General features: G+C 29.7%; 1 protein-coding gene across 2 annotated transcripts; it reads right to left on the reverse strand.

The window, feature by feature from the left end:
- Positions 1-675: 675 nt before the first annotated feature.
- On the reverse strand, positions 676-18,014 carry Ia-2 (tyrosine phosphatase IA-2). Of its 2 annotated transcripts, XM_072000213.1 has the most exons (18): positions 17,795-18,014; positions 16,479-16,835; positions 14,778-14,873; positions 8,999-9,052; positions 8,847-8,907; positions 7,922-8,053; positions 7,472-7,553; positions 6,144-6,885; positions 5,759-5,902; positions 5,621-5,667; positions 5,382-5,528; positions 5,185-5,311; positions 4,845-4,912; positions 4,274-4,654; positions 3,586-3,807; positions 2,290-2,654; positions 2,158-2,211; positions 676-2,024 (listed from the first exon to the last, which is right to left on the reverse strand). In XM_072000213.1, the coding sequence occupies exons 3-18, from the start codon at positions 14,863-14,865 to the stop codon at positions 1,760-1,762; spliced, it is 2,979 nt and encodes a 992-aa protein (XP_071856314.1). In that variant the 5' UTR covers positions 14,866-14,873; positions 16,479-16,835; positions 17,795-18,014; the 3' UTR covers positions 676-1,759. The 2 variants fall into 2 exon arrangements, with proteins under 2 accessions (XP_071856314.1, XP_071856313.1); XM_072000212.1 differs by lacking the exon at positions 17,795-18,014 and having other exon boundaries at positions 16,479-16,906.
- Between the last annotated feature and the right edge of the window lie 1,292 nt (positions 18,015-19,306).

Genomic DNA, 19,306 nt, shown 5'->3' on the forward strand with positions numbered 1-19,306 from the left:
TTGAACTTTCTTATTTGGTTTTTAAAATGTAGCGATTAAGAAATGGAAGCAACATTAGAAAACGTAATTATTTAATATTATATGTCATTTTGATTTAAATTTATTTCTTTTGTAATCTAACTTATTTGCAGTACCTGATAAATGTATGACTGTCTCTTAAATCGCTATTTAGCAAAAAAAGGAAGTAACGTAAACATATGAAATGTGGAAAAGAAAATATTGTTTGTAATCGTACTGCACAATAAAAAGGAAGGAATCACAAATACAATTTGTTCATCCTGTAGGAGGTTGGATCTACAGAATGAACAGAGCCGCAGTTTTAAAGCAAAGACGACGCTTCCATTTACGGTTTGTCATATCGACACCGGAAATTTGTGCAAACATGTATGCGTATATTTTTCTTTTTATATACCATCTAACATCATTTTCACGATATTAATGATTAAACTTTTCATTCACGAAGCGTGTTCATAGTAACATGTCTGCATGATATTTAAAACATTAAATTTATGTTACATGGTCATATTCTAGTTCATATTTTACATCAATAAAACATTCTTATAATAATTTTTTTTTTTTTGTTAATAATGACGATACTTAATTATGATGTGAATATTGTGCAGCTCGATCATTTTTATTTCTGTATGCGTAGAAAAAAGACTGATAAATAGTGAAACTTTACATTTAACGTTTAATAAAATTTCATTTCACGGAAGCAACAGTCATAGCCGTATTAAAATCCATTAAAATCCATTTTCTTTAGAACGTGTAACAATAGTATAAAAATTCTGCTTTCAATTTCTAACGTGGGGCATTTAGATTCTCGCATTCCTAACATAAGAATTTCATTAAAGTTTTGTATATAAAAGTCTTTCCTAAAGAAATCAATTCAATAAACCAAATACGAAAATTCAATTAAATGCATCAGTAATTATATGTGACTTAATTAATGTGATCATCAACGTTATATACATTTGATAGAATTGACTGAGCAGATAGAATTATATTATATTTTTTGGTGTCTTATTTAAAGCTATTGTAAAGCACGTTAGTAGAATTGTCCATGAGAGACAGCAACGTATTCTTAATCCAATTAAAATAAAACTTTTATGGTATGAAATTAACAATGCAATGAACTACATAAAGACTGAGCTACATAATGGGAGGTAAACATTCATTTCCATGATAAAACAATAAATTATGTTAAAATTTGATCACGACAGAGTACCGCGAAAGACAAGTGTATAAGGACTCACAGTACAAATGATTCCATTATTAGCCGATATTTAGAATTCCATCAGCTGCATAGCTCAGTCTTTCGAATCTATATGCTTGTACTTGACTATTCAAGTAGGCCGTAGTCAAACGAGTATAATTAAATATTATAGATTGCCACAATAAATTCTTCTTTAAAATAATTATTCGGCAATATAATTCATATGTATATATTTATCTCGTAACACAAATAAACAAACAATATCTTTATAATTTAAAGGGTCTAAAATTCGATGTTTTCTGTGATGAAGTATAGTCAAAGCAAAGTTCGTTAAAAGTTTGTAATAGATTTAGACGATGTTAGGATATGTTCAAAAGTATTTAAGAGAAGAAAGTTACAGAAAATAAAAGATATAACAGAGATTTTAGACTTTTAATGCGATTACGGTCGACTAGAAATATTTGGCCATTTTTTCTCCGGTAGATTGTAATTAATTCTTTGCCTCTGCTCGCCGCGACTGCAATTTTGAATTCGAGTCAAATCTTACTGATCTTGCTTTGTCGAAGAATTATTTCCTGGAAGAGATTTTTCTGTAGGGGGGACAGGTAAAGCCTTAAGGATAGCGTGTACTTCTTCTGCCACTGCCATGAGAACAAATTTAAATTGTTGCTTTGTCGCAACCATGTCAGGTCTTTGATCTCTTATATGTTCTAATGTAGCTGCAATGTCAATTTCTTTGGCTCCTTTCATCATACGGTTCAGAACCATGTCAATTAAACAATATGTACCAGTACGCCCAGCACCATCACTGTAAAAGGTTTGTTTCTTATTTCTATTTAATGAATCACGTATCAGATGAGATTGTTAATTATTTTCCAAAAGAAAAAGTTATTATTATATGTATAATATCTTAAATGTAAACAATATATTACAAATCTTACCTGCAATGCACAACTATAGGGCAGGATCTGCCTTTATAGGATTTGTTAATTTTTCTAAAAATAGATAATAATAGATATTAGGATACATTCTATATATACTGATATAAACATTTGAATCTATAAGGTACTTACCGGCGGAATTCAAGAAGAGCCTTGATGGAGTGTGGCACGCCGTTTTCGGGCCAGGACAAGAAGTGGAATTGAGTTACAGTTCTTGTTTCGCCAGTACGTAGATTTTTCAAGTAGAAGGAACGCACCAAATAGTCATCGCACCAGAAATGCTCGGACACAAGGTGCACCTCGTAGATATGATATAATTCTGATCCTTCTTCTGGCCAATAACGATGACACATGGCGATACCCTCTTCGGTAAGTCTAGTTAGCATCACTATTACGACGCTGCCTTGTTCCCAAACTAGTTGCCAAAAATCAGCCGTCGTTTCTGGTAGTGGTCCTTGTGTGGCAATGTAAGCTGGATTACGAGGATCATGATCCGTCTAAAAAAGAAAAAGAAAAGATTCGTTTAAAACATTATCTTCTTACTATTAATCTTATATTGAAGCAAGTCACACGGCTTTCTTCATTTATATAACAAGCGCATTTACTATTTTTTAAACTATTATGTGATTCTGGTGACCTTTTATATTATGTAGGGATTGTTCAAATTTTATCACATAATTAAACTTTGATTTTTATATTTAATTTAATAAAAGCCATTTTATGGAACTTAAACTAATGCCTAAACTATGTAGTGCACGCATAGCGTTTATCTGAAATGAAGGTTCATCATAAAATGTAGATATAAATTTACAAGTAAATTCATGTTAAAGTGACAGAAAATGTTCATAAAAATACTTATATTATGTATGTATATTTACTAGACCAATATATCATATTGTATTTTCTTAATGCATTTGAATATTTACTTGTTTTCTTATTCATTTCCTTATTCTTTATTTATTTTCCTATTCAAAGTAATTGAAAATACAAACTTTTAGTAATAATGTTATTAATATTCAATATATTTAACAATTGCTTTTTTTAATGACAATTACAATTACAAGTTGAGCATAAAATTGATAAACGTTTATATGAACTATTTCATTACTTTCTATAGAATTAATCCATCTCTAAATTTATATCTATATTTATGATAACTTAAATCATGCTTCGATTTGCCATCAACTAACGTTATTAATACTATTAAAATCTACGCGGAAGCGTTTTTAAGGGAAGCATTGCTTTTTCATTAAAACTGCGAATATAGCAGCAGAATCTTCATGCTCGTCGTGTGACTTACCGATTTCTATTTTCAGTTCCATTTTCAACGATATTAAAATGAAAACCACGTATGTGTTATTTTACTCTGTATTTATGTTTTCCTTGAATTCTGAAGAAGTCTCAAATGATTAACTTAAGAATACTTACGATTGTAGAGGCGTTAATATAGTCGGAGTTATTGACATTAGCGAGATCATTTAGAATCACCCTGAAATGATCGTAGGGAATCGCTGCACCAGGCCGATTGCATTTGGCATTCGCTTCGCTTTGTGCAATTTCAGTCGAAGAAGGATCCACCTCGTAAGCACATAATGCGGCCCATTCTTGATCCAATCGATCCTTGTTTTTTAGATGATCCTCCATGTAACTCTAGAAATATATGTAATATTGGGAATTTACAAAAAATGTGTAATATACTAATTTATAAATTATATATATTTTATTATATAAATAATTTATATATAGTAATTTAAGTGAAGGCATAAAATGATGCAAGAAATTATAATATTTCTTTTTATGATATATAATAGTTTTCTTTGATATGTTTAATTTAATTTTAATTATAATATAAAAATTCAAATTTTTTCAAGTATATTAATATATATTAAAATCTTAAACAATATTATTAAAATAGCGTTTACTGTAATAATATTAGTACATTTACGAGTATGTTATTAATTTTTATAGCACAGAAATTTAATAAATAAAATAATAATATATAACAAATTGTACATTTGTGGTGACAACAAAAATATGAATGTCTGTAGTTAAGGAATAATCTCAGTTTTGTGTCATTATCTTGCTTTAAAACATCTATAAAAATATATCGACTTACTAGAACCATTTGTCCAGTTGATATGTCCATATTCGAAGGAGCCGGTTCTTCTCCCCAAGAGGATGTGCTAGATCGATTCGACGGTGAATTATTTGACTCATTTTCCCTGCTTAAATTCGTAATTCGCGGCGATTCTGGTTTATCTGCCGGTGATTTAGCATGCATTCTTGCTCTACATAAATCTTGATAGTCCTTCGATGCTTCCGGATCAGGTGTAGTTAGTCCTGCCAATTTGGCTCCAGCTTTAGCGTGTCGACGAGCAATTACCAATGTGACTATTGCAGCTACAATGGCTATGACACCTGCAGTTATTATTGCTCCGAACACAGTCGAACTCATTTCAGCTTTTTTAACAACTTCCAGCGTTGCGGGTAACTTGATCTTTAAATAAAAAAATATATTAATTTTTGTTTTCATAGAATATTCTCTTATCGAAGTATTTGAATGCACTGTTTAAAATAAGCGAAGGATCACGTTTATGATTCTGATCTTTCTAAAAATGAGTGATCCTATAATTAATTTAAACAGTATAATTGCAAATATTATGTTCTAAATATGTTTTAAGATGAACCTTGTCACCTATGCCTGCACGGATCACCTCAACATCCAAAGAATTTTTCAATTTCCCGCGTATGTCGTCTGAAAATATACAGTTGATTAATTTAGCGCTTTATTACTCTATAATTATTAGAGATTATTAGTTCATTAGTAGACAGTAGATGTTTATGTAAATTCATATTTTTATGAATACAACAAAAGAAATAGGACCTAAAGAGAGAAATTGTTTTCACGTGCCAAATATTAAATTTCGAATAGTTTATATATTTTTGCATATTATTTGCATTTTTGCATCTTTAAATTTTCATAAACGAATAAGCATCCGCGGTCTAATCATTCGATTAATCGATTACCTATGTTATTAACTACGTCGGTAGCGCTATAATTTTTATTATTTTTGACGACCTTGAACGTCACTTCTGCACGGCCAACACGAATATCTTTTAAAGAGCCAGATGATAGTCCCAGTAATTTTTCCACCTGGAAATTGTTCGTTTATTTCATCTATTCTTAAAAAAAAGTTAATACGCTTACGAAAAATGACTATTACCTCTTCGACGACATGTTCACCTTCCGACCATCTGTGAAATGGTTTCTGAAATTCAACGTAAACATGATCCAGATCAACGTTGTACGATTTTGAATCTGTTTGTTGCTTTACTTCTTTCTTCACATATGGAGTAAGTAATACGTTATTCTAAAAATGAATATTTTTCTAATTAATATTTTATTTCACATTTTCTAATTAATATTTCTAATTATTAATTTTGTGCACGATTGACAACTTACATCTTGCTCAGTTTCGATAGAATCAGAACGATTTTCATTTTCCGAAACTGCAAAATATTTGATATTACTTTATGTCGGGAAATAATGATTCAAGATTTTAAATATGATGTAATAGTTTACATAAGTAAAGATATTTACTGGATGGGGATGGAGTTTTAAACGCATAGTTATTTGTTGAAAACGGCGGTCCTGGTTTCTTAACATCCCCGCGTTTAAAGCCAGCTAATCCGTGCTCCCTAAGGAGTTCATTTATATCATCGGGAAATAAATTGTAGGCATTTTCTGAAAGTAGGAAAAGTATTTGTAAATTTTCTTTTTCTGACAACTATTTCAAACAAAGTACATATATTATAATAGGCTGTGGATGTTTATGCATTTATAGGAAATTTCGAGATGCAAAAACAATACATAATAATACATAAAACATAATACATATTATAATTTTAGATCTTATTCCTTTAGTTGCATTTATGAAAGTATAAATTTGCATAAACATCTACAATCTAATAATAAAATAATATACCGTCAATATCAACATTAGCTTTATCAGCCTGTATAAGTCCTCCTTCGGTATAAATTCCATTTTCCATCGATGAACTATCCTTCTGAGGCACTATCTCTTCATCGTTCACATCGTCGTAATCATTGCTATCGTAATTATCTTTCGAATTGTGTTTCACGTTTTCCAGAAAACGCTCATTTTCGTCCGATGTCTCACTAAATTTCCTAGGTTTGTATTTTTCCGAAAACACTGTCTCATACTCGACATTCGGAACTTCGTCCGCAACTTCCTTTTTATCGGAATAATCTTCAGATTCGTCTTTAATTAAAAATTCTAGATCTGAAAGTTTTTTCGATATCCTCTCCTTCAAAGCGTTTTCAAACGATTCCATTGCATTGTTATTGTAGTCTTGTAAATTATACAAGGGAGGTTGACGTCTAGTTCGAGACAGCCTTTCAACGACTCCATCAAAAGTCGTTGGATTCTTACGCAAATTACTTTCGTCATAATTTTCTTCATAATCTTTTTCGTTCATCGAAGAGTCATAATCATTGTGAGAATTCGGATTGTACCTCGGTTTGTAGAACTGGGAATCGATTTCTCTGAATTGTTCCTTGTATGGCGATCGAGAGAATTCATTGTTATAGAATGAATCAGGGAAATACTGATTTTGTGTACCAGGAGGGTAGTAGAGCTCATTGGCAAATTGGCTGTTAAACTTGCCATTGTTGGGCGTGAATTTTACTATGGCTATTGTGGGTACCTTCAAAAGCAAAGTTCCATTGTTACGTAGTGAAGGTAACGTTTAAAGTGAAGTTTTACTACATGCGTTGTCGATATTAATAGATACGTTTTGTGTCGTGTAAGATGAACGTGAAATTTTCATTAGAAGAATATGGATATTGATTCAGTACCGAAGTCTTTGAAAGAATATCACAGCTTCAAAAACCTAGACCTTAAAATAAAATTTCCACTCAGGTTAAATACTTTATAGTAGTTTAGTATTTAATCGAGGATTTAAACTTTTGAAATCTTGACTTTCTTTTTTTTTTAAATTCTAACATTATATGTATTGCAAAATTAAGGATCTGGAAAATTCTACTTTTCATTTAAACATTAGATTTAAATAGTTTAACACAATCTTTGTTTAAAGACTTTGTTAAGGTTGAATCTCATAATTAGATATAACTTAATATAACTTTTCGACGTTATTTCAAGATTCTACCGAATCTACTTTTCACAGTTGGATATTCTACCATAACTTCTTCATGTTATTACAAAGTTAAGACATAACTTTTCATTTTGTCACGATACAAAACATGCTAGCTATGGTGGTGTAATGAACTCACTTTGGCCTGGTCGATTTCATTCTTGTTTTCGAAATGCGTACGTTGCTTTAAATGCTGACAGAGTCGAAGATCGTAGTTTTCCCTATAAGATATAAAAAATGAATTATATGTATAATATATATTTTGATATCTGAAAAAAAGATAAGAGGATAATAGTAAAGATAAATAGAACAATATTCAAGAATATAATAGGACAATAGCATGCTGATTCTTTGTTCTTTATTCTAAAACATTTTTTCTCTTTCTTTTTTATTTATTTACAAATTTTGTAGATATTTATAGAATACTTCTAAAATATTCAATCAGTTCCTCCCACGCTTCCACTTTAATCTCAAGTACCCAGTCCATTTTTAACAATTGAAAGTCTTACACACATTCTTATGAAATCTTTTTTCCAAGAACATAAAGATCATTATAAATGTCGTTTGATATTAACAACATTAATCGTACCAGTAGCGTAAATTGTACAAGGTCATTTGCATTATACATTGGGTGTAGGGATGAGACCATTTGTATTCATCGACTTGCAGCCTCTCTAATTGCAATCTTAGCAATTCCAATTCGTCAACGTTGAAATTATATCTGAAAGAAGAAAAAGACAATAAATTGAAGAGCTCTAAATTGAAGAGCTTTACAAGTAAATGTTTATGTTCACAACGTTAACTGTTTCAATTCGATAAATAGAAATTCACATTCTATTTGTCTAGAGCATCGTATAAGTAGTACAGTCGGTTTATGATCAGACAGCAAATGTAAGTACTTACTACTGTCGTAAAAGATATTAGTATCAACTATATGGTTCTTATACTAAAGTGAGACATTCTAAGTTATTTATCACGAAACAAGTAAATATATGTATATAGACTGTTCCAGCTATCTGTTGGCCAAATCTTATCTTTTTTCTTTTTTTTTTTTCTATGAATATAAATTAAGAGACTGCGATTTTTGTATACATTCATAGGAAATCTGAAAGTGCAAAATTGCACAAAATATATCTAATATGAAATAACATAATCCAAAGTATAATGCTTTCTATAATATCTACTAGGTGAAGCAATTTTTCACTGAGATTCTACTTTTTTATTTACATATATTCTTTTAATTTATGTTCAGTGCGACGACTGATTTTATTATACTATCTGGTTTTAATTTAAAAATATGAATTTCTGCACTTTTGCAGTATATTGCGATAAATTCAGAAAAATATGACTACTTTTGCTCTAAATGTCCCAAATAAGGAAAATTATAATAGATTTATAAAAATTAACATAAGGAAAAATATTCGTTCGATCAAAGTTTCCCAATTCTATCAATCTTTTAATTTTTCCTTTGAAATCTCTGTTCCTAAAAAGGCTTCTTATTTGTGAATACTTACTGATAATAATCTTCATCGTTCAGGTCAGCGTATAATGGCAAACATTTGCCAAACGCGAGATCTGGAATATTAAAACGGATAATCGAATGTTATTCGTATCAAGAGCCAGTGATTGCAAAACAAATATATTTTATTGTTCAAGCAATAACTACCATTGTAACACGTTTCCGTTCGGGGATCGCAGAGGCTCTCACTGAACAGGCACCCTGGAACATGAATTTATACGTATCAATAGAAGACTAATGAAGCTTTAATTAACAGGGCTTTTTTTTTAAATACATGATACCGAGCAAAATTATGATAACACCTTATTAATCATCCTTTTGCAGCCAATTCAAATAATATTCTCATTGTCAGATTAAATCCAATGAAATGTAAGAAAAGTACAATACTTGTAAAAAAATAAATACTAGCAAGATCTAATTACTAAAAATATTAATTTCATCATATATAACAAAAGTTCACGGTATAATGTTAAATATATTAAACTATGTTCTTATGATATACTATAATCATAATTTTTATATTCGATAGAGTCTCTTTTCTCACTTAATATACGCAACGATTAACAATATTTTCTTTATTAATTTTGTATATTATATAACTGTATTATATATTTTAATATACTAAGTATTACTGCTTTGTTTCACATAAAATTAACTTCATAATTGCGATGAAAAGTTGATTTTAAAGTTCAAAAACCGTCATTTTTCATGGCCCATTAACTAACGTATCAATTATTAAGAATATTAAATGTTTTGATGGTATAAATAAAATTACGTTATTTTTACTCATAATACATTGACGCAAATGTTTACGTCATAATCATGTGTGCGGCGATTTTCTGCCGCATATTCTATAGTTGAGATCGCAACGTATTCGCTAATTAGAATACCGAGCACAACCCACTTTCATTCCGTGGCTGCACGATCGTTTAATCCTTGATAGGAGTTGAATAATCACACGGAGACTTTGTTAATTTGCCACATTAAACGTTAATATCCATGCATTTACTTTGTTTTATTGATAATTTATACATGAATTTATTATTGGAATGCTTTTAAATACTGTAATTAATCGTATATTATTTTTATTGATACGATAAAATAATGCACGATCTATTAATTATTTATCGTATAATTTAATTGTGTATAATTTATATCGTGTAGCTTGTAATTACATATTATAATGTATATTTGTAACAATAAATTGAACCTATCAGAAGCCAAACTTATCAACTCCACTTTTTATTCATTTTTTAATTTTATTGTATAAATATTTGCAGGATTAATGTTCGATCGTCAAGAAATAAATGACTTACTTCCATAAGTTCATATTGACAGATAATAATGATAGAAGACGACGCAAATAATAGTTAATTTTAAAATAAATGTAAAGAAACAGTGTTTTCTATACCTCTGGTTTATGGAGTTGATCTAACTTCTGAATAACTTAATTATTAATTAACTATATACAATTACTTTATTACATAAAACTAATGTACGCTTAATTATAACGTTATAATAAATTACACTAATTATAGATATTAATATACTGAATATTATATTTATTACATAAAATGTGATGGTATAATAAAAGGTAGAGCAGTAAAATAAATCTTCAGTATGTATATACCTACATACCTATTTGTATAGCCGTTTTAAGAAGCTTTTCAACATTGGTCAAATAGGGAAAAGAGTTAAAATTTCCTCCCTTGATAAGATCTCATTACTTCTTAACTTCCCAACAGGCAATATGGAACAGGCGGACGTCGTTTCATTTCCCTTGACCTTCGTTTTAGAATTGAGTTCTTCTGAGAATTGCCTCGCGTTAACTACACCGACGCAACGATTCTACATTTTACATCTTACAAGTAATATTAATGCCACAAATTTAATCAGCAAATCATTTCAATCTTTCATAATTTACACGATATACACTGTACAAATTTTGTTATCCTAAAGTTTATATTCGAATTGAATTAAACCATTTTGTCCAATCATTCTATTAGAAACGATGTAAAACGAAATAACATTTTTATATTATTATATAAATTTTTATATCGTACTTTACAACATTCTTATTTTGTCATTTCATTAGGAACGAGGAAAAGCTGTATAATAACATATTCCTTGATGGTACTGAAGTTTCTCAATCTATTAATTTCTGGATTCCAGATCTCTTCAAAGAGATTTAAGAGAATTCCCGCATTAAAAGAGCATCACAATCAAGAATTAATAGCGAAGAAATCTTCGTCAAACAGAGAAACATTCTCGTGGAACCATCGTTACTACTTAAAATTACAGAGCACTTCTTTTAATTCCTTTCCGAAGAGTTATTAGAAACAACGAGATAAGAGCGAAGAAAAATTTGAAGAAGAATAGCAGGAAAGCAGGTATAGACGAAGAATAACGATGAAGGGTCGCAGTTGTGAGTGGAAACAGATCTAGGGCAAAGGAGAGGAAGCAAGTTTGCAAAGGCGGTGGTCGCGTGGGATGTACGGTTCGATAATCGTGGATGGTTCGTGGGCGAAAATCGAATATCACCTCCTTTTCTTTTTATTTTTATTTTTTTTTTTCGTCCTTGCAATCCAGCCCCGGGAAGGAACAACGAATTTTCAAGGTTACGAGTAAATAAGCCCATTTACAGCTTATATTTGATCGGATACTCGTGTGTGAATAGCAGACACGACGAAGAGCTATCGGATAGAAAATCGATGGCAAGTGAATTTGATGAACGAGGTGCTACTGTATGGAAAAAAAAACATCGGAGAAACTATTGAGACGAGAAAATCCTATCGGCAGTTCAGTTCCTCTTCTTTCGACCTTAGATCGAGAGGCAATTTTCAGAAACTAGATCGTTTTCTCTTCTTTCTCTTTTTTAAACTTTGTGTTTATCTATTTTTTATTAGAGAGAGAATTATCCTTACTCTGTTCTTCGGTGGAAAAGGGACTCTCCAGAAAATCTAGCGATGAGAAAGCGATACTTTTATTTAGAAGAGGACAATGCTTCAAATTGATTTCGTTATATTCGTACTTTTTGGTAATAAATAAAAGTACTCTATACAATACTATGATATTTTTCGTCTTTTTTTATTGGATATCTGCAGGATATTATGCCATTTTTTAAAGAGAATTTTTCTGCTCTGGTAATAAAAAAGTAATATCTTTGTTTCTGAAACAAAAATGTTTTTAAATTGATTTCTTTATATTCGTTAACATTTTTTTCTTTGATAACAGAGAGTAATCAATATTATACAAATAAAAAAGCAGGCAAATTATGAAAGCGAATGCCGAAGAGGACGTAAAGAGACTCCAATACTTCATACGGCGTGCAATGAAAATTAGAGGAATTTGCATCGAGTGCTAAGACAGCATATCTTTATTTAGGATAATGTGATATCAATTACTAGTAGTAAGGATAAAAATAAGACTTAAATGGATAGTACAAACCAATACTATATCAAAGAAATATTATTACAGATATATCTACTTGTGTACTAATATTATTGTTTTTAAAAAGGGCTTTAAAATAATAAAGCGATATAATTAACATTTTATTTTAGAGTGAATTACAGCCTGTGAAGAAGAAATTTAAAGTTCCAAGGATCATCTTGCGAACATCTCAAAAAAGATGAATGCTAATCGTGTTACTTTAACATTCTTGTTTCAGAAAAAAAAAAAAAGAAAAAGTACAGACAAAGTCATTTGCAAATAATATTGAAATGTTTAAACAAAGTTCATAAGTAAATTGAATTTCAGGAGTTTTGCCATGAAAATAGTTAAGCAGATGCGAAAACTTCCACTAGCTTTTCTGTAGTAATCGTTTCGTCTTACGAGCGATAAAAAGAATGAATTGTATTTCGGATATTTTCAAAAATCGAGTAAAGCTTTGACGTTTATTTCATCATGCCGTAACAACTCGTAACATTTCAATGTTTGTTTATTGATCATATTTAATTTTAAATATTAAAGATCGTAAAAAAAGAATTTGAAATTTCTTCTCGAATTCTTCGTGCATCCTTTTGTGTATTTCAAATTATCAGATGTCGAATTTCGAAGAAATTCGAATGATTAATAATTTGAATTAAAAAAATTTGCTATTGAAAACAACAGAATATTTGAAATTTGTTCGAACAATTAAACGTTTCAAATAGTTCAAATGTTTAGTAATTACAAAATATTAAATTGTTAACGTTCATATAGTTGGAACTCTGAATAATTATATAATATTATGTATAAATACATATTTATCATTTAATAATTACATTTTACACGTGCGTGCAAGAGCCTTATCTAAAATGTCACGCGTGATTTTAAAACACATTTTGTGGTAAAATAACGTAGGTATGAAAAGTAAGAAACGAATAAGAAAAAAAACTACCAAAATAAAGGGAGAGAAAGACATATATTAATTAAAATTATCGCGCAAAATATAACTAATATTTCCAGCTGGAACTGTCCATAGCAATCCATATTCTAAAAAATGTTGGCTCTTTCTAAGACTTGTGTAATCTTCATTCAATTCCATTTTAGCAAATCTATTTGCAATAAATTAAAGAATACTATATTTTTCTAAACCTTCGTCAATCTTCATTAATAGAAGTTTTCTTGCAGATGATATTGAAATATCATTCTATTCTCATGGATATTTCTTATTCCGAGAAATATCCATCAGAAGAAATGTTTGAAGTGAGAAAAAGGAAGGAAGAACATCGGAGAAATGAAATTTTCGCTGAAATATCGATCACGCTGAGCATAAAAGCATGAAATAATAAATACATCGAGTTTTTCTAAACGCGAGGACCATTAGGTATGAAATCAGGAATTTCATTTATCCCCTTTGCACTTCCAGTATTCCTCTCTGCGCTTTAATATCTAACGCTGCTGTCTTGTCAACGTTTTTATTAATTTTTTTGTAGTATAATAAAAGAAAAAAATCTAGCGTGTATTATATTATATCATAAAAAAGATACTAATGACGAGATATGATTAAATAAAACAGGTATTATATAATAGCAATAAAAGTCATCCTTTGTAAAGCAGTAACCCACGTACCTTACTATTTATACAATGATATTGGCTATTTATTTTGATTCTCGCTTTTAATATGATGGAAAAAATTGATATGATACAAGTTTTTGATTCAATGGTCGAAGATAAAATAAAACGTGTTGATTGAATATGTTGTTTTAAATTTAGTTTTCAGTGAAAATATCTATCTGTAGTCCGTCAGGATATTGGTAGATTTGTGTTTCTTTTTTTAAATATTTATTTGTCAATGAACAGGGTGCAAAATTTCATTCCAATTGTTATTTATTTCCTTTATTTATTTATTTATTCAAAACTAGATAAGTCAGGAATATCCTCTTTTGCAGTTAGAGGATAATGTAATAATATTCCCTTAACTTTTCAAATATGGCATTCATTTTCATTACAAATATGTTATAAATATATATATTTAACAATTTATATTATACTAAAATTTATGACAAATTGCAAAAAATTTAAAATGTCGTCTTATTTAATTTTCCTCGTTTATAACAAGCTGTTTTTAATTATTCGCAGCATAAATTCCATGAGAAACTCGTTGGCATTATTTTAAAACAGTTCTACGTAGAAAATATTCATTATAGTTTTATCAGATTTTTATGCCGAAAACGTTCATTATTTTTCATAAATTCTAGACTAAAAATAGTCATCGTTGTTTAATAATATTACATAATATTGTATGATATACTATATTACTTTAATATTATTTTCCAGATAGCCATTGAAACGGAATTAAGAGTTTATTATAAAAGGAAGATTCGTTTATTCCTTATTGCGAAGACATTCAAGAATTTAGAAAGTGATTCTTCAGCTATTCAACCTCCTCTAAAGGAAGACTTGATCTCGATTGCTGAAATAATCTTGAATCTGTAGTACTTACCGACATCACCATCACCTAGAATTACGTGATGGAGAATGAAGAGCACCAACAGTACCGAGCCTCCTCGCCACCACTGTTTACGGCCCATAGATCTTCCTATAATTACATATATCCAAGTTAGTTTGTTATGCAAGATTAAGTAGATAAGTCCATAAGAATGTTCTTTTCCTTTCAATTTCAGTCTTATAATATGGCATTATGATTCTTTTTGCAAATGAAAAAAATACAAAGATAGCTTGGACGGTGAGAAAGATAGTGCAAAGATAGTTGAGAAAGATTGTTTCTTTTTTTCAGAAAGTTCATAGTTCATAGTCGATAGCATAGTTATTTTCATTAAACTAGGCCGAGCTGATGCTTCCCTCGATTAATGAAAAAGCGTAGATCTTCATTTTTAATGAGACGAAGCAGAAAAAAGAAAAAAAGAGCAAGCGAGCCAGAGGATATCTGAGAGATTGCATTCTACATATATAAATAGAGTACAATTACGAGTTTTTCTCTTCTTTAATTATATGTTGGTAATTATGATGATAATTATTGTTTTCATTGTCCATTCGTTTATATTGTTCAATATTTTTTACTTCGATATTTTCTATATTTTCCTGTACTTTTAATATTTATATTAGTATATAAATTATCTGTAATTATTATTTTAACAGCCTTAATAAATTCAAAAGCAGAATCAAATTTAAAAAAAGAAAACAATCTTTTCATAGATTTTCTAACTAGTTTTTTCTTAATGTTCTTCCTAATGTATATGTGTATATTCTTCAACGTGATAATCAACAATGTTATGAATGACAATTATAAACGACCTTATTGACACGAATATACGTGATTTATAAATTATTCTAAAATATAATCAGAAACTGTTCACTTACAAAATTTCAATTTCACGATGGAAAATAATTTGCGATATGTATTACACCATAGAAAAGTGTACAAGCTGTTTGAACTACGGTACTGGGTACATGGCAACTTGTTAGAGTAATCGAGTTATGTCTTAGCTGCTCGAAACTGTTCTCTTGTGAGCGTAGTGAACCTATAGTAAGGTATAACAGTGAGCTTCATCAAGATCATCCAAAAAGCATAACTACCATATTAATTTAATCAACGTTGAAACATCGAGCCGGTGGATACCGCATAGCTTCATAAAGGGTGCGGTACACCTTTGCATAACGACACGAGCTCTGCGTTTACGCAATCACGGTATGTATATACCCCTATAGTCGAACGATATCGGAACGCGAACAAAACAAGTTACAGCACTGTTATCGGAAAACAGCTTACTGAAGCGCAACAATCCAGAATTTAATCTTAACCAACCGGTCCAATTTTCCGATTGTACCCCCAAGTAATTACTTCTATCTCAATTACCATACCTATGCTCGAATAAAAACAGCTGTTCACTTTGTATCTTTCTAACAATCATTCTATCAATCTTCTATCTTGTAAGTTGAAAAATGAACATGTTAATATACTTAATTGCACATCTACTCGATCCTGCACTTGAACAGAGCGTAAATTAGCAATTTCTTTAATTTTCCACGAAAGTGGCAAGATCCCGCGAATCACCACGTCTCTAGTTATATGGCCGAAGCATCAGGTTGTAGTCACGTTCCCTCCCCCTCCGTCTCTCCCTTATTCTTGCGGACATGTATGTCGTTTTGTAGCGGCAAGAAACGTGTCTCTTTCTCGACTTACCTGGGCGTGACACCTGGTTACTTCTTCTCCTTAATACATCCTTGCCGTGATCCTTCGATCTTTGTGGTATGTACCGCGTGCGTTAGAAACAAGAGAACTGGATGCGATTTGTTCGTTCGATGGATAAAGATTATCGACTATGGACCATTTCCTACTCGGCACGTACTGTTATGCCGCAGCAGTGCCACTGACTGAGTAGTCTTCCACGAAGAACGAGCAAGCAGGGCATGCGTTGACCACGGAATCGATTGCAACGCGCACATGCCGGCTGGCAAACGATCAAGGATGTGGATAGTGATGGGACCAATACCCTCCTGGACCTTGAAAACGACAGTTACACAATGCACTGGATACTTCCTGAAATATAGATTATCGTGTTAGCGCGGTGTTTCCAATGGTGTGGAAAAATTGATCTGAATTGGATATTTATTATTAGAAATATATTTGATAATACATACATGATCAAATAATTAGTAATAAATATAATGTAATGATGTATTTTAGATATAGAATGGTGCTATGAAAAACACTATACTGTAAAGATACTATAACTTAATATTTGATAGAAATAAGTAAGATGTATCCACTGTTCCTAAGAATCAATTATTTTAAAAATGAAGAATTTACTACTTTTTTTTTATAAAATAATAAAAACTGAATATTTTCAGATGTATGAAATTAAGAGAAAAATTTGTTAAATAAAAATCAATTGGTATAAAGGGGACAATAATTTTCTGCACAATTTTCTATTTAAGCATTATAGAAAAATATTATGACCACTTTTGCGTGTCATTTTCGTACTATACACGTAGTGCAATAGGATGATTATGAAATTATAAAAAATTAACATTGTAATAACAATTAATGATAAATTTATTATTAATAATATTAAAATTGTAATATTATATCGTAAATGCTATTACTCTACATTAACTGGAAATTTGATAAAATGAACATGATCTTAGCAAAAAATAGTTTCACTGATAATCGACCAAATTAGAATTTAACTACTCCATAATTAGACACGCAAACATTATTATACAAATTATAAGAATTTTTCTGCAGAAAAGTTATCAAATATTCATCGTATTTGCAATTTAAATAGTAATTCTTAAATAAATGTTTATAAAATTAATGTTAAATGTGTGAAAATAAAATTTATTTTAGAATAAGTGGTGAATATAAGGTCGTTCCCATCGCTAGAAGTGGACAAGAAAGAAGCAAAGAGGGAAAGAATTAATATCACCTACAATAATAGAGAAACAGTCGGAACCTCTTGTGCAGCTTACTATCAACAAGCCTATACTGTTACATACCCTATCTCGAACAGTTCAAAAACTTTCAGTAAAGTTTCGATTTAAAAAGATTTTTGCCCCAGATAATGTCGAATTGCGTAGTGTGTTTGTGAATCGACAAGCACCTGCGCATTTTCTATTCTATCCCTCTTGTACTTTCCATCTTCTTTACCGTTGAGCACCTGTTGTTCACGAATTACGTTCCTTCTTTGAAATAATCGAGCTTTGTTTTTTGCACACAAATCATTCTATGCTGAAATAGAATAATATTAATTATATGAGATTACATATTGATTATTTTAAATATAAATTCGTAATATTAATAGATTCTTGAATTATGGAATAATCGTAATTTAATACATTTTGGAGATTCAGACTGCTTTATTCCCTATTTAGTCTAATATTTGTTATACTACTTTAGTAATAATTATGCACATTTCTAAAATTACTGTATTTCAGAAATTTAAAGATAAAATTAAAGTATTCGTCTTCCTGCAAATAGATAATATTATCGTTAATGTAATTTTTAATATGACAATGATTCTTAGTGACGAAAAAACGCTTTAAGAAATGTTGTATTTCTGTTATCAGAGGCAGCAATGGATTCTTATAATTTCATCGAAGTATCGATTAGGAACACTTGTTGCAGTAGAACTGACCCCAGCAGTAATAACTTTCGCTCTGTCCTCTTCTTTTATTGGGAAGACAAAGACGGAAGCAGAATAGTCTGTGATGTATCAGATAGTCGATTCGTCTTAACATTCTAATCTTTTTTTTTTCAGCTAATTGATGATCAACATTGATTTACTAAAAAATATATTGAGCATGTTATCTCATTTTTAATATGTGAAATTTATCAAAGTTTATTAATTAACCAATCGTTCTACATTAAGATATCAAATATCTTGGGTATTTTACAAAGTGTATGATCTTTTAAATGATTAAAGTATGTTTGTATTAAATAAAATAATTCACATTTTATGGATCAGAATAATAAAATATTTAGCGATAAATAAATACTGATATAAATAACCAATTTTATTGTGAAATATTATTATTATATTAATAAATGATAAATAGAAAAAAAATTATTATTATCATTTATATTTGTTCTTTTTCTGATTTGACCTTTTCTACCATTAGTTTCATTTTATAATTATTTGGCAATATTTATTAAATAAGTATAGTAAAACAATTTTTGAATATATTAAGAAATATAATTATACATACATATAAAATTGAATAAAATTCATTATCCAAATAACAAAATTATTATTCGTCAACCCTAAAATTGTATTTAATGTTATGTTATGTTATGTAACGAAAGTTACTATTAAATTAAAAGCATCATAAGAATGATAATTATTCGACCAAATACATTTTACGAATACCTTTTAATATGTATTCATATTTCTATATTAATTAATATATTTCTATTTATTAAATTAAAAAGGCCTCATATACAGAACTGAATAAATAAACCAATATAAAAAATTTAGTCTTTCGATAATGTGAAGAACGATTACCTACAGA

This window comes from Bombus fervidus, chromosome 3, assembly GCF_041682495.2.
Source record: "Bombus fervidus isolate BK054 chromosome 3, iyBomFerv1, whole genome shotgun sequence".
In the NCBI taxonomy this organism is placed as follows: Eukaryota; Metazoa; Arthropoda; class Insecta; order Hymenoptera; family Apidae; genus Bombus; species Bombus fervidus.